The sequence below is a fragment of the Aquarana catesbeiana genome, linkage group LG01, assembly GCF_042186555.1.
Source record: "Aquarana catesbeiana isolate 2022-GZ linkage group LG01, ASM4218655v1, whole genome shotgun sequence".
Taxonomy (NCBI): Eukaryota; Metazoa; Chordata; class Amphibia; order Anura; family Ranidae; genus Aquarana; species Aquarana catesbeiana.
The window spans coordinates 822,686,688-822,702,746 of NC_133324.1; the positions used below are offsets into that span (position 1 = coordinate 822,686,688).

Consider the following 16,059-nt stretch of genomic DNA (forward strand, 5'->3'; position numbering starts at 1 on the left):
TGATGCTGTTTTGAAGGCAAAGGGTGATCACACCAAATATTGATTTAATTTACTTTACATGTTGTTAATTGATAAAAAAGAAACTATTAACACTTCTATTTCTGAAAGTATTCTTATCTTACGGCATTTTTTCACACCTGCCTAAAACTTTTTTTTATAGTACTATATATAATGGAATCGAAGTTTAAGTTGCTGATTTTTCTTTTCTTGTTGGCATTGTGCCATTTGGAAAATTCTAAATACATTTTAAACTGAAAAAAAAAAGGCTCAAGGCCGAGACATGCTTTTTCAGAGTGCTTATGGCCAAGTTCTGGTCAAGATCTGTTTGTTGAACGGCCAGAATATGAGGCACAGGTTATGCTATGGGACTGAAGTGCCTGTGCTCACACCTGGAAAAAAAACTTCTAGTTATGATAGTAGATCTTCCTGGAAGGGGCTTTTCTTGGTTTTAGCAAGGTAGGAATAACAGGACTCAGAGATCCCTCTGGGCCAATTCATACTATGTGCAGTAAAACACGTTTTAGCGCATGGTAAAACGTCTGTCACCACAGGGACAGACAGAAAACAATCCCTTCCTATGGGTTTCTTTCACACTGCAACCCAGCCTAGTACTGCGATAAAATGCAAAAATGCTGCATTTTATCGCAGCATACCAGGCCGAATCGCACTGCAATGTTGGGCAGCGAAGCAACAAATGCTTCAAATAAATGTTGTAATAAAAAAATTAAAAAAGGGGCTGTGCGGTGCCCCCTAGCACAGCTGGGCAATGTAGAACGCCAGAGCACACATCAAAAATGTATATATTATAAATATATACATATTATATATATATATATATATATATACACACACACACAATGCCTTGAAAAATTGAAATATTCCACATTTTGTCATGTTACAACCAAAAACCTAAATGTATTTTATTTGGATTTAATATGATAGACCAACACACACAATTGTGAAGTGGAAGGAAAATGATAAATGGTTTTCAAAATGTTTTACAAATAAAAACAGCCTCTTGGCTGCTTCTCTGAATAATGCTCTCCTTGCCTGGCCTGTCAGTTTCGTTGGACGGCCATGTCTTGGTAGGTTTGCAGTTGTGCCATACTCTTTCCATTTTAAGATGATGGATTGAACAGTGCTCCGTGAGATGTTCAAAGCTTGGGATATTTTTTTTTTTTTTATAACCTAACCCCGCTTTAAACTTCTCCAAAACTTTATTCCTGACCTGTCTGGTGTGTTCCTTGGCTTTCATGATGCTGTTTGTTCACTAAGGTTCTCTAACAAACCTCTGAAGGCTTCACAGAACAGCTGTATTTATACTGAGAATAAATTGCACACAGGTGGACTCCATTTACTAACCAGGTGACTTCTGAAGGCAATTGGTTCCCCTAGATTTTAGTTAGGGGTATCAGAGTAAAGGGAGCTGAATACAAATGCACACCACACTTTTCACAGATTTATTTGTAAAAAATTTGGAAAACACATTTATCATTCGCCTTCCACTTAGTGTTGGTGCATCACATAAAATCCCAATAAAATATTTATAAATAAAACATTGACGTTTTTGGTTGTAACATGACAAAATGTGGAAAATGTCAAGGGGTATGAATACTTTTTCAAGGCACTGTATATAGAGTAAAACTCTAATACAAAGTCTTACTGGGTGAAATGCGATGGGGACGGTGCTAGGGCGGGGCTGTAACCGTAATGATTGTGGATGTCAGTGATCTTTCTGGTGTGCAACAGCTTTTTGCCCAACATTGAGTTTGAGAGTGTGGTAAAGTCTGTTTACTCGGGTACCGGAGTTTGAGTGGCAGCAGGAAGTAGCGGTTTAGAGCAGAGAGCTACCTGTTAACGTTATCGAATTGTTTACAGATACTATAAAAGCTCAGAGATGCAAAATTAGAGGTGTTAGATGCAACGAGCACCCATACATCACTGACTACATGAGTACGTCAATATTAAAAAAAAAAAGAAAAAAAAAAAAAAGCAGGTTTTCTGCAGCACATTCACAATACATTTACACCACCACTGGACAAACTGCCATAAATATATAATACTAAGTGAGGATGATGTTTACACTTGTAAGTGTTGTTTTATTCCTAAGGGCCTGTGCATAATGGCTTATTTCATACAATTGCACATCATTAGTTTTAAAACAACTCCCATTATAAAACACCAACATCTTGTGACCAGCTTTGCTCTCAGCATAAAAGAACATTAATGTTGATGGCTTGACAATGTTATTTTATATTACTATTCTTGCTAGTATTTCAGTATTAGAAAGTTGCAGCTGAAGAAAAATAGTGCTATAAATATACTCCCCCGATTTATTCCAACATACTGTAATTTTATTCGTAGTTGAAGAGACTGGAAGTGCTTCTAGGCCCATCCGTAGTCGCTTCTGTTTTTCACAGTACGCTTTCCATGTTTCTTCATTAAAACCATAATTGAAGTAATCTGAAAGGTCAGCACCTAAAGTTGGGAAAAAAAAAAAAAAAACACATTTACTAAGAATAGAGTCTTTTCACATGCAAAAAAAAATAGGCCAATTTATACAAAATAAAGCTCCATTGCCCATAACATCCAGTGGATAAGAATATGGGACTGGTGCAGGAATGGAATATTGAGGAAACACAATAGAATCTAGCCTGCAAAAAAATTAAATCAATTTGCTGATTCCACCTTTAAAAACAGCTACTTTGCTTAAAGTGGTTCTAGGAGGCAGAAGGTGTTTTTTTTTTTTTTTGTTTTTTTTACCTTAATGCATTCTATGCATTAAAAGGTAAAAAACCTACAGTGTTCAGGCCCTTCTCTTTATACTTCCCAAAGTCCAATCTCGATCCAGTGATGTGCCTGGGATGGGAGCAGTTCTCTTCTCTGGATACAGAGGCAGCAGCAGGAGATATTGGCTCCTGCTGCTGTTCATCACAGCCTGTTAAGAGGGAGTGGGGTGTCAATCGACACATAGGCTTCAGATCAAGTATGCACGAGTGCCCCCCATAGCAAGCGGCATGCGCTATGGGGGCAGAGGAGCCACAAGTGATATCAGGGAACCCAAGAAGTGGAGGATCGGGGCTGCTCTGTGCAAAACTATTCTGGGGACAACCCAAAATGTGTGATTTTTTTTTTCCATTTTTGAGAATGGTGAACAGGACAAATTCAGAGGGGTGCAGACAGTAAAACAAACATAAGTGTTCTAATCCATCTCCACTCTGTCCGAAAAAAAAAAGTTTTGCCTTTAGTTGCCTCCAATTTTGCATCTCTAAGCTTTTTAACGGCTGTCACTGCTGCACATTACAGAAATCTGTAAACAAATGTCAGCATGGCTAAACACAACTGTTACATCATCTGCACAGATCATTACCTGGTTTTCTCCAAGGCTTGTCCTCAAAGGAATCCAAGTCCACCTCTACTAGCGGAACTCCATTAATACTGCCTGGGGCATCCAAATCCACTCCTTTGCCCTTCCCACCTACAAAGAAGAATACAGTTTAATATTTCTAATAAATTCTACTTGTCTTTACCGTTACATCTACAATATTACATTTGTAAATACACACATTAAAAGCAGTACTAAAGGCTACACTTTAAATCTTAATGCATTCACAGCATTAGGGTCCATTCACAAACCTGGGTGTTCCAGAATAGCAGCAAAACACAGGACGCGTTTGTGATGCCATTAATCTTAATGGCACCCCAATCGTGGTGTGATTTGGCTGCGATAAAATAGCTCTGCAATTGCTGCAAACTACAACGCGTGAAGCTGTCGCTCCGAAAAAAGCTCCTGCTCCTTTTTTGAGGGACAAGCTTCATACGTTGCAATTTTGCCATGATTGGTGTGCCATTAAGAAGTAATGGCATTGCATGTTTTGCTGTGATTATGGAATTGTGGGCAGAATTGGTCGATTCCAGAATGCCCAGGCGTGAATGGAGCCTTAGGTAAAAACAAATTTGGTATCTACAGCATTTACTTCACACAACCTCACCTTTTATTTTGTATTAAAAAAAAATGAGATTTTATGGAGTTTGTGTGAAACAAAATTCAATTGTGTATTTTGTTCTAAAAACATAGGATTTGACAACCTAAAAAAAAAAAAAAAATTCAACTGCCATCTTCTACAGGTCCTTTGCTTTAAAAAAAATGTTCTTGGGGCTTTTATTTATTGTCTAGCTAAAAATGCAGATTTTAAAATGTGTGAAAAATGAAATAATTGCTCCAGAAGGGTAATTACAAGTGTACAGGTTTAACCCTTTTGAATCTGGAACATTTTTCTCCATTATTTGCACATGTTAAAATACACATTTTAGGTCTGAAAATTACTTACAACATCCAAAAAAATATTTTCCGAAAGCAGGGACCTTGCAGAATAAAATGATGGCAGTTTATGTCACATAATATTTGTGCTACTGTCAGGCAGCTGACATCTACTTTAATATCTCACCTGTAATGACTAAGCACACCACATATACCAAATAGATTTTTTTTAGTTCTCAAAAATAGCTTACCTGCAGGTCCATAAATTCTACCTCCAGTTTTAATGTTCAGGTTAACAGGGGCTGTACCATAGCTTCTAAAACACAAAAAAGCATGAAAATGAAAGTCCACAATGAACACCAGCTACCTAGAATGGTTTGCAATATGTGTTACCTACCCATACTGAGGTGCTGTTTTAATATCTCCAATAGTAACATGAACATCGTCGTCATCATCATCGCTATCACTGTCACTGTCATCTTCTGTCTCAGTCACCTTGAACAATTATGAAAACAAGCAAAATTAAACATATTTAAATAATATTAAATGCTGAGTTTGGGCCCTTTCACACCGAGCCGCTCTGCTCCATTCAGCAGAGAATCTGTGAGCTGAACAGAACAAATGCATTTACACAACGGATAAGGGTGGTCCCGCGATAGCTCTATGGTTGGCAGGATGTAAACGGACTTGTGTTTGTTTACATCAGGCTCTCTCCGATTCATCATGTTTAGGTCTGGAACAACAGAAAAAGACCGCAGTTTTGTTTTGCACCTGGACAGCCACGAAGGTACAGCGAGGGAAAAATGTATTTGATCCCCTGCTGATTTTGTATGTTTGCCCACTGACAAAGAAATGATCAGTATATAATTTTAAATAGTAAGTTTATTTTAAGAGAACAAAAAATATCCAGAAAAATGCATTACAAAAAAAGTTCTAAATATATTTGCATTTTAATGAGTGAAATAAGTATTTGATCCCCTATCAGCAAGATTTCTGGCTCCCAGGTGTCTTCTATACAGGCAACTAGCTGAGATTAGGAGCACTCTTAAAGGAGTGTTCATAATCTTAGCTTGTTACCTGTATAAAAAAAACAACCTGTACACAGAAGCAATCAGATTCTAATCTCTCTACCGTAACCAAGATCACAGGACTGTCCAAGGATGTCAGGGACAAGATTGTAGACCTACACAAGGCTGGAATGGGCTACAAGACCATCGCCTGACAGCTTGGTGAGAGGGTGACAACAGTTGGTGCGATTATTCGCAAATGGAAGAAGCAAAAAACTGTCAATCTCTCTTGGTCTGGGGCTACATGCAAGATCTCACCTCATGGAGTTTCAATGATCACGAGAACGGTAAAGAATCAGCCCAGAACTACACAGGAGAACCTGGTCAATGATCTCAAAGCAGCTGGAACCATAGTCACCAAGAAAACAATTAGTAAAACACTACGTCATGAAGGACAGAAATCCTGCAGCACCCACAAGGTCCCCTTACTCAAGAAAGCACATGTACAGGCCCGCCTGAAGTTTGCTAATGAACATCTGAATGATCCAGAGGAGAACTGGCTGAAAGTGTTGTGGTCAGATGAGACCAAAATCAAGCTTTTTGGCATCAACTCAACTCGCCGTGTTTGGAGGAGGAATGCTGCCTATGACCCCAAGAACACCATCCCCACCACTAAACATGAAGGTGGAAACATTATACTCTGTGGATGTTTTTCTGCTAAGGGGACAGGGCAACTTCATCACATCAAAAGGGACAATGGACGGGGGCCATGATGTAACGTCAATCATGGGCGAGAACCTCTTTCCCTCAGCCAGGGCAATGAAAATGGGTCGTGGATAGGTATTCCAGCATGACAACGACCTAAAACACATGGCCAAGGCAACAAAGGAGTGGCTCAAGAAGAAAAAGATTAAGGTCCTGGAGTGGCATAGCCAGTCTTCAGACCTTAATCCCATAGAATATATGTGGAGGGAGCTGTAAGTTTGAGTTACCAAGCGTTCCTTCTGAGCCGTGTGCAAACCTGGTGGCCAACTACAAGAAACATCTGACCTCTGTGATTGCCAACAAGGGTTTTGCCACCAAGTCATGTTTTGCAAAGGGGTCAAATACGTATTTCACTCATTAACATGCAAATCAATTTAGATCTTTTTGGAAATGTGTTTTTCTGGATAGTTTTGTTGTTATTCGATTTCTCACTGTTACAATAAACCTACCATTAAAATTTTAGACTGATCATTTCTTTGCCAGTGGGAAAATGTACAAAATCAGCAGGGGATCAAATACTTTTTTCCCCTCACTGTAGGTAGGTGGAAACAGACACAAGTCCATTTACATCAGCCTGCCCACAGAGCTGCATGGAGCTTCCAATCAGGTCTGTCTGAAAAACTGACAGGCAGACATGATCAGAAGGCCCATGTGAAGGGGCCCTAAAACTAAAGCCTAGTCCCAGTACACACAATCAGAAAAATTGTACGAAAAAAAAGTTTTTGAAGTGATTGTACGTCAATCAGATCGTTAGTACACAGCTTTCAAGAGCTGATCAGGATAGGTCATGCAAAATTATCAGATAGGACAAAAAAAAAAAAAAAAAAATGCTCTTGTACGGTACCTGAAGGAACGATTTTCATTTAATTGGTACAGTACAGAATTTGTCCGAAAATACAATACATTACAGCACTCCTGAATTGTTATTCTGTCGTACCAGCATTTTTGTAACTTTAGCAACCTCTTCATTTTCGATATGGAGCCTAGCATATAACACAAAAAAATGGACAATTATCGGATTGTCCTATAATCTCATTGTGTGTACCATGATTTACTGTTGAAGTGTACCAGATTTTTTTCCCTTTAAATGTAAAAAGTACAGAAATAAAGCTGTAAAATGTTGTAGGGGGAAAACATATTTATGTCAAAGTGTTTGATGGCATCTGGCCTTTATTTACATTGCGTTTTGGGACTTTTGCCCACAAAGAAGGCTAGCCATGTTTATTCGGCTCCCCCATCCATGCTAAACAAGCGTGGATGAAGGAATCTACTCTACTCAGGCATTGTATTCAGACAGCCACAGCACACGCAACTGTCTGAATATCCAAACAGTGACTGCATCTGATAGGAGTTCAATTCTGGGAACTGAATTCAATACTTGGATAACAGTGCACTGGTCTGGAGACTCCAGTGATACTCTGCCAAGTATGTGACAGTACATGCACGAACATTACCTTTTCAGCTTCCACTGATTGCAACTGGTTTAGCTTTTTTTTTTTTTTTTAAAAAAAAGCACATCACAACTTAAATATAGAAGCGGACTTGTTTTTGGAAGCAAAAAGGTGCAGATTTTTTTTTTATTACTTTGTTACTTTTTCTGGGTCAGAAACTCAAACAAGAGACAAGGCTAAGACACAGATGACACCCCAGAGCCCCAATAGACAAATACATGGAATTAAAAAAAACACATGGTTTCCAATGGAACAATTCTTATACTGCAATATGTGTGTCCTGAGTTTTTACATTCAAGACACTAAATGAGATCCTTCTAAAACACAACACACATCAGTGTACACTACTGCAATGCAATGGAAAGATCAGTGAACTCTATGCCTTGAACTCCATTTCCTCCGAACCAATTAGAAGCTACACAGAATGCAGTCATAAATTTCAAATACATTTTAAATTTCACAACTACTAATCACTACAGCCTTACTTCACAGAACACATCAGACATAACATTATTGGCGATATTACCGGTTTTACAACACCATTTTCAGTAGTTTCAGCTTCAACACTGGTTACTGGATGAGAGCTACAGAATACAAAACAGAATGTGATAAACAGTTGGGTTACACACATGTACTTACAAAAAGAAAAAAAAAATAAATTAACAAGATTGCCTTAAACCAAGAGTGGACAAATCACAATTCAAATATTTTTCAGCAGTTTGTAGAGTAGAAGGTAATTTCCCGTTTTACTGTTATTGTTACTGCACCTGTTCTTTGCTTATTTAGTTACAATACTTTAACCACTTTCAGACCAGGCCTTTTCTGGCACTGTTTAAATTTTTTTTGCTAGAAAATTTGTTAAAACCAAACATTTTACTTTTTTTTTTTTCTTAAAGCAGAGGCCCTAGAGCAGGGGTCGGCAACCCATCGATGGCAGGCTACCTGTCAACGTGCGTAGGCAACAGGTAGACTGGGAACGGGTCTGCGCCGAACCAGCTACCGGACCTTGTCTTTCCACCCTCAGCCACCTCTGGCCCTGTGAACAGCAGAGAACGAGAGGCAGCACAGCCCAGGACGGAGGGCGGGGGAGGAGCTGGCCAAGTTAATTTTTCCAAGTTATCATGCAGGCGATTGTTTGCTAGGTCCTAAGCAATCAATCACCAGCTTGTTAATATTAAAAGTCACTCTGGCAGCTCCTACCCTGCATTCTGAGCGCAACGCACTCCTGATCCCTGCATTCTGAGCGCAACGCACTCCTGATCCCTGCATTCTGAGCGCAACGCACTCCTGATCCCTGCACTCCCTTGTAATACTTTTTTTTGTGTTCACTGCGTTTGGGATCTATTTTGGGGTTAACAATGTATAATCACCCACAGTAGATCACAAAGGCAGCGCATTTTTAACACTATACAGGAAACACACATGGAACATGCCTTTCTGGCATCACGTTCTGGTGTGAACCTTTGACTTCATCATTATTGCTCAAGTAGAGCTCCATCTCTCTAAGGTTGCCTACCCCTACCCTAGTGAATAACAGGGTTTTGCAATTTTTTATGTCATACTGTATTTGTACAGCACTTTTTTGAATTAAAAACAAAACAAAACAAAACAAAAACAAAAAAAAAAAAACACACAGTACATAACCCAATTTTTTGTAAAATATAAAAAATGATATGTGGATCCGTGTTTTCGAATGCCTATGATTTTTTTGGGCGCCGTTGACATCCGGGTAAACCGGAAGTGATGTCAGGTCTTCACTTCCGTTGCCATAGCAATGAGGCGATCAAAGTTCATCTGGGCTTTGTTCGGTTTTCCAACCAGCTGGCGGGTTGCTGGGGTCTCCCGGTGGGACAGAAGAGCCGAGCAAGCCATGGAAGGTGGCAGTTAGGGGTGGACGTCCCCTCTTGCTGCTTGTAAAAGCAATCCAGCGGATAGTTAACATATGGGTATGTCGATGGTTCGGAAGTGGTTAAATAAGGCCACATATGATTAAAATGGAAGTCCAGGAAAAACAAACAAAGGAAAAAAAAGTATTTGATCCCCTGCTGATTTTGTACATTTGCCCACTGACAAAGAAATGATCAGAATATAATTTTAACAGTGAGAGACAGAACAACAAAAATATCCAGAAAACCGCATTTCAAAAGAGTTATAAATTGATTTGCATTTTAATTAGTGAAATAAGTATTTGATCCCCTATCAGCAAGATTTCTGTCTCCCAGGTGTCTTCTATACAAGTAACTAGCTGAGATTAGGAGCACTCTCTTAAAATTGTTGTAAAGCCTTTTTGGTGACTTTTACCTATAGGTAACCCTAGAATAATTCTTACCTATAGGTAGTGGAAATATCTCCTAAATGTGCGCCGTTTAGGAGATATTTCACTTTTAGTGCGCCAATGACGTCATCGGCGCATGCGCTTGCACTGTGAAGAAACAGACCACCGCGCCGTTTCTTCCCCCAGCGTGTGCCGTGACTGACGGCTCCCACGTGCACGTCACACAACTCCGGCCAGTCACAGAGCCGGAGTCCGTGGCCCCTGAAGGAAGAGGGGTGAAGATGGACGCGGCCAGCTCAGGGGACAGCGCGGGCTTCGTTTGCAGGTAAGTGTCGTATAATGGGCTAGTATGTGATGTATACTAGCCCATTAAAGAGGTAGTAAAGTCATTTTTTTATTTTTACTTACAGGTAAGCCTATAATAAGGCTTACCTGTAGGTAAAAAGAATATCTCCTAAACCTGTACGGTTTAGGAGATATTCCCCTCGCAATGAGCCGCTGACTTCAGCGGCGCATGCGCTGCGGGGATTCTCGGCTGAAAGTCCGGCAGACTCTGGAACTTGCCGGAAAGAAGTCTCCCGTGCGCATGCGTGGGAGTGACGACGTCGCGACTCCAGCCACTCACAGCGCCAGAGCCGCGATACCCGTAGGACACGCTGAGGGAAAATGTCAGCTCCCTCGGCATGGACAGGGCGAGATACCGGCGCCTCGTTCTAAGGTAAGCATTTCATAATGAGCTAGTATCCGGTACATACTAGCTCATTATGCCTTTCCTCTTACAGGTGTAGAAAAAAAAAAAAAAAGTCATGGGTTTATACCGCTTTAAGCTTTTCATTTGCAGGCCTTGCAGGGAGCAAAAAAGAAAGTAAAACCCATCAGGGTTTACTTCCTCTTTAAAGGGCGTGCTCCTAATCTCAGCTTGTTACCTGTATAAAAGACACCTATCCACAAAAGCAATCAGATTCCAATTTCATCACCATAACAAAGACCAAAGAGCTGTCCAAGCATGTCAGGGACAAGGTTGTGGACCTACACAATGCTGGAATGGGCTACAAGACCATCACCAAGCAGCTTGGTGAGAGGGTGACAACAGTTGAATGGAAACATGAAAGAAACACAAAAAAACTGTCAATCTCTCTCTGTCTGGGGCTCCATGCAAGATCTCACCTCGTGGAGTTTCAATGATCATGAGAATGGTGAGAAATCAGCCCAGAACTACACAGGAGAATCTTGTCAACGATCTCAAGGCAGCTGGGAATATAGTCACCAAGAAAACAATTAGTAACACACTACGCCGTGAAGGACTGAAATCCTGCAGTACCTGCAAGGTTCCTCTGCGCAAGAAAGCACATGTAAAGGGCCCATCTTAAGTTTGCTAATGAACATCTGAAGGATTCAGAGCAGAACTGGGTGAAACTGTTGTGGTCAGAGGAGACCAAAATTGAGCTCTTTAGCATCAACCCCAACTCGCTGAGTTTGGAAGAGGAGGAATGCTGCCTATGACCCCAACAACACCATCCCCACCACTAAACATGGAGGTGGAAACATTATGCTTTGGGGGTGTTTTTCTGCTAAGGGTACAGGACAACTTCACCGCATCAAAAGAGACGATGAACGGGGCCATGTACTGTCAAATCTTGGGCGAGAACCTCCTTCCCTGAGCCAGGGTAATGAAAATGGGTCGTGGATGGGTATTCCAGCATGACAATGACCCAAAACACACTGTAAGGGCAACAAAGGAGTGGCTCAAGAAAAAGCACATTAAGGTCCTGGAGTGGCCTAGCCAGTCCCCATACCTTAATCCCATATAAAATATGAAGAGGGAGCTGAAGGTTCGAGTTACCAAACATCAGCCTTGAAACCTTAATGACTTGGAGATGATCTGCAAAGAGTGGAACAAAATACCTCCTGAGATGTGTGCAAACCTGGTGGCCAACTACAAGAAACGTCTGACCTCTGATTGCCAACAAGGGTTTTGCCATCAAGTACTAAGTCATGTTTTGTGAAGGGGTCAAATACTTATTTCACTCATTAAAATGCAAATCAATTTATAACTTTTTTGAAATGCGTTTTTCTGGATATTTTTGTTATTATTGTCTTTCACTAAAATAAACCTACCATTAAAAAATGATAGACTGATCATTTGTCAGTGGGCAAACATACAAAATCAGCAGGGGATCAAATACTTTTCTCCCTCACGGTATGGAACGTACTGTATACGCGTTTAGGCACATTTATAAACACTTGACACGCCTAAATGTTGAGTTTAGGCGTGTCAATTGTTTTTTCTGCCTGAAAGATTGTAAAAACGCACTTTTTTTTTTTCCAACCTATAAACACTCTTCTACAAATATGCCTGTAAATGCCCAAATAAGCATGGACACATAAGCTAACATTGTGTTGCTTCTACAGGCTGAAAGAAAAAAAATGCCAAACGCCTGTATAAGCAGTATTTATGCCCAGTGTACGTGAGGCCTAAAAAATAGTGTTGTTTACTCTCCCCCACATGCATTCATAAAATGTTATATGTTCTTTTTGCAGAATACAATATATTCTATGACTGGACAAGGGGAGAGGAAGGGCATTGAACGACAGGACTGCTCCTTTGCATGCTGTGAAAAAGAATTTAAGATATTTTATGAACGGATGAAGGGGAAGGGAGAGTAATCATGTATAAGCATCAAAACACACACCAGCAGAGTCGGAAGATCAAAGCTGACATGTCTGGCATGAATACAACTAAGAATTTTAGCATCCCCAGCCACCATCCAATGTATTATTATCCAGCTTTAGAGGCAACTTATCTGGACCAATCAAATGTAAGAACTTGTTTTTTTTTTTTGTGGCGGGTCCTTTGAAAGTGCAGTCTCATGATAAACAAATACAATTACTCACCTTGTTATATCCTCTTCATCATCATCTGGTCCTGCAGCTTCATTTTCCTCTACAAATGAATACAAATTGAGAACATGTCAGTCATCCTCAAAGGACTTGAAACATTACAAAGAAAATCTCATTAGGCCTTGTGTAAAAACTAAAAGGAAAATGGAGCAGGTTTCTGCCAGCAACCACATCTCTCTACTCATATTTTCAGTTTCTCCGCTCAGCCGGCACTACAAGCTCATCCTTTTCTGGTATCTATAGGTAACAAAGATCTGTTCCTCTGGATCTCATAAAATGATTACTTGCAGCATAGATGGCAAATGAGTAAGAACACATCATCACAGTCACACACTACAATACATTTACTCACAGGAGGCATTTTTAGATTTAAGAAAAAAATAAAGGATTAATAAAAAAAGTTGTGTAATTAGAGGTACTTCCAGAAGAAGAAAAAGCGTTATAACGACTAAATCTAGGCAAAATATTTTCTTTTAGTTTTAAAATAAGTGGGGAAGGATTAGACCAGGCCAGGTTTTCAAGGTTGCATGCTTAAAGTGGGGTTCCACCCAAAAAAACAAACATATCTAAAAAATTCTAAAAAAAAAAAACAAAAAAAATTTGGATATTTTTTTTTTTTTTTACTCACCTCTAAATGCCTGTTGCTAGGTGGTCCCTCGTAGTCTGCCCCTTCCTCTGCCTGGGCTGGTGACATCACTTCCCCCTGGCACAGGAAGGGCTCGGCTCTTCTCCCTCCCTCCTGTCAATCATCTGGGACCCATTACAGGTCCCAGGTGATTGAGCGGCCAATCACGGCGCCGCTCGCGCATGCGCAGTGGGTGCCAGGCTGTGAAGCCACAGCCCGGCGCCCACAGTTGAAATGCCGGCGCCGACAAGCGGAGGGGGGGACGAGCGGGGCTTCGATCCCCCGCATCGCTGGACCCAGGGACAGGTAAGTGTCCAATTAAAAGTCAGCAGCTGCAGTATTTGTAGCTGCTGACTTTTAATTTTTTTTTTTTTTTTTTAATGCCCGCCTGGGTGGAACTCCTCTTTAAGGCTGGGTTTACACTGCTGCCGGATGGGGCTGACAGCAAGGGTCCGGTGCGTCACTATTCTCCGTTTCAGGGACAAATTTTTGCCTGAATTTGGCCCTGAAACGGAGTCAAAGACGCACAGCACTCCTGTGCATGCCGCTCTGTAGCCGCCCGGGAGATATGTGAATCGGCTCCATAGAGAGCCCGTCACAATCTCCTGTCATGCAAACTGGATGTAGGGAAACCCGCAACCAATTCGCACTAGTGTGAACCCAGCCTAAAGCAGAACTGTGGGGTTGGTAAAAAAAAAAGAAACAAAAAAATCCACATACTCTCCCTTTATGTTGCAGCATCAGTGTGATGCTGAAGCCGTCACGTTGGCTGTAAGCCGAAGAACTGATCAATCACATGACTGCTAAACAACTCTTGGTCAGCTTGGAGAAGAGAGCAGTGACTCATTAGTGATGCACCGAAATTTCAGCTGCAGAAAATCATCAGGCAAAAAAAATAGGGTTTTCAGCGTTGTGCCGAAAGAAAAAAAAAAGTGCAGATAATGGCTGCCAAAAAACACCTGCGATTTTAACTTGCTTATAGTGTGTTTTTTCATAGTTATATGACTCAAAATGCATCAAAAGCATAGCGCAGGTGCATTTTTTTTATGCGTTCTTGCTGCGTTTTCAATGGGGAGGTCTTTTTTTTTTTAACTGACCAAATATGCACCAAAAATGCAACAAGCAGGATTTTTAATGCTATAAAAAGGTGTTAATGGCCAACAATAAATTCATATTCATTTAAATTCACGATATTAAAAAAACCAAACTATATATATATATATATATATATATATATATATATATATATATATATATATATATATATATATATATATATAAGAAAAATAGATAGATTTCGTAAAAACTGTCAATTGTGGTTTTGGCCAAGTGCATCCTGGATTTTCGGTTTCATTTCGGTGCACCACAAAGGCTGAGTTCAAACTTATGCTAATTGGATGCGGGTTTGTCTTCCTGTTTCTCCTCTCTGCAGCGATGTATGTACGTAGTTTCCTTTTGCACACCGACTCCTGGGAGATGTGTGTCATGATTCCCAGGCCTCCTCTCAGAATCACGAGATTTAGAAAACTAACATGACTGCGCTGCAACATGTTTTTAATGCACATGCGCAAGATCGGGAGGTGCATGCTGGGTAGCCAACAGCACCATATCCCGGAAAAGTATCCTAGTGGGCTTTACATGCCCACAAGCAAGATAGAAGTGCGCAACACAGACAAAACAAAGGTTAGTTTTATGAGAAAAAATAAGAAATAGCGATTACAACATGAGATTAAATCAAAACAGCCTTTTAAAAAAAAATATGTGGGAGGAACTCCGCTTTAACTATTGTCAGTTGGCTCTGGTCACATGATCTTCCCTGTGTCAGCCTGCAGCAGTTGCCAGGTAGAAGAGAATACACTGACAATGGCTGATAATGCCTGGAAGCAGCGTTGTCACCCTTAGACTTCAATAGCCCATCTGTTAACAGTGCTCCCTCCTCTCCCCTGCAGCTGCCGCTGGCTGACTCAGGGGAGATGACATGACTGGACTGGAGCAACCTGAAAATAGTTAAGTATATACATCTTTCTTACACAGAATAGACAGCATAGATTTTGCGGGAGGGGACAGTTTTAAGGCTAGTTAGGTGTAAGCTGGAATTCTACATTAACCACATGCCGACCAGCCACCGCAGTTATACTGCGGCAACATGGCTCAGCTGCGCGAATCGCCGTCATGGTACGTCAGTACCCTAGACGGCCACTAGATGGAGCATGCGCGCGCCCCCTGCTCGCCCACGGAGCCGATGCGAGTGCTCGGCGATCGCTCAGGGCACACCGAGAACCGGATCGGTGTGTGTAAACACACAGTTTCCAGTTCTCTGAGGGGAGAACACACAGATAGTCTGTTCATACAGAGTATGAACAGCGATCTGTCATGTCCCCTGCATAGTCCCCTCCCCCCTTCAGTTAGAGCATGTACTAGGATACACTTAACTTCTTCACTGCCCGTGACATTTTTACAGTAATCAATACAAATTTTATAGCATTGATCGCTGTAAAAATGTGTCAAAATTGTCCGACATAATGTCGCAGTCCCAATAAAAATTGCAGATCGCCGCCATTACTAGTGAAAAAAAAAAAAAAAAAATTAATAAAAAAAGCCATTAAACTATCCCCTATTTTGTAAACTCTATAACTTTTGCGCAAACCAATCAATATATGCTTATTGCGATTTTTTTACTAAAAATATGTAGAAGAATATTTATCGGCCTAAACTGAGGGGAAAAAAAAAAACATGTTTTTTTTTTTTTTTTAATATTTTTTGGGCATATTTAT

General features: G+C 40.6%; 1 protein-coding gene across 4 annotated transcripts in view; it reads right to left on the reverse strand.

The window, feature by feature from the left end:
* The window catches only part of FIP1L1 (factor interacting with PAPOLA and CPSF1), a 133,081-nt gene that overhangs the window by 110,752 nt on the left and 6,270 nt on the right, over positions 1-16,059 (reverse strand). For 3 of the 4 annotated variants that reach the window (XM_073608447.1, XM_073608445.1, XM_073608444.1), the window contains exons 2-7: positions 12,655-12,703; positions 8,011-8,068; positions 4,659-4,756; positions 4,513-4,577; positions 3,371-3,478; positions 2,348-2,478 (exon numbers count right to left, since the gene is read on the reverse strand). In XM_073608447.1, the coding sequence (XP_073464548.1) occupies positions 2,348-2,478; positions 3,371-3,478; positions 4,513-4,577; positions 4,659-4,756; positions 8,011-8,068; positions 12,655-12,703 (509 nt within the window). The remainder of the gene's footprint in view (positions 1-2,347; positions 2,479-3,370; positions 3,479-4,512; positions 4,578-4,658; positions 4,757-8,010; positions 8,069-12,654; positions 12,704-16,059) is intronic. The other variant, XM_073608446.1, reaches the window with a different exon arrangement.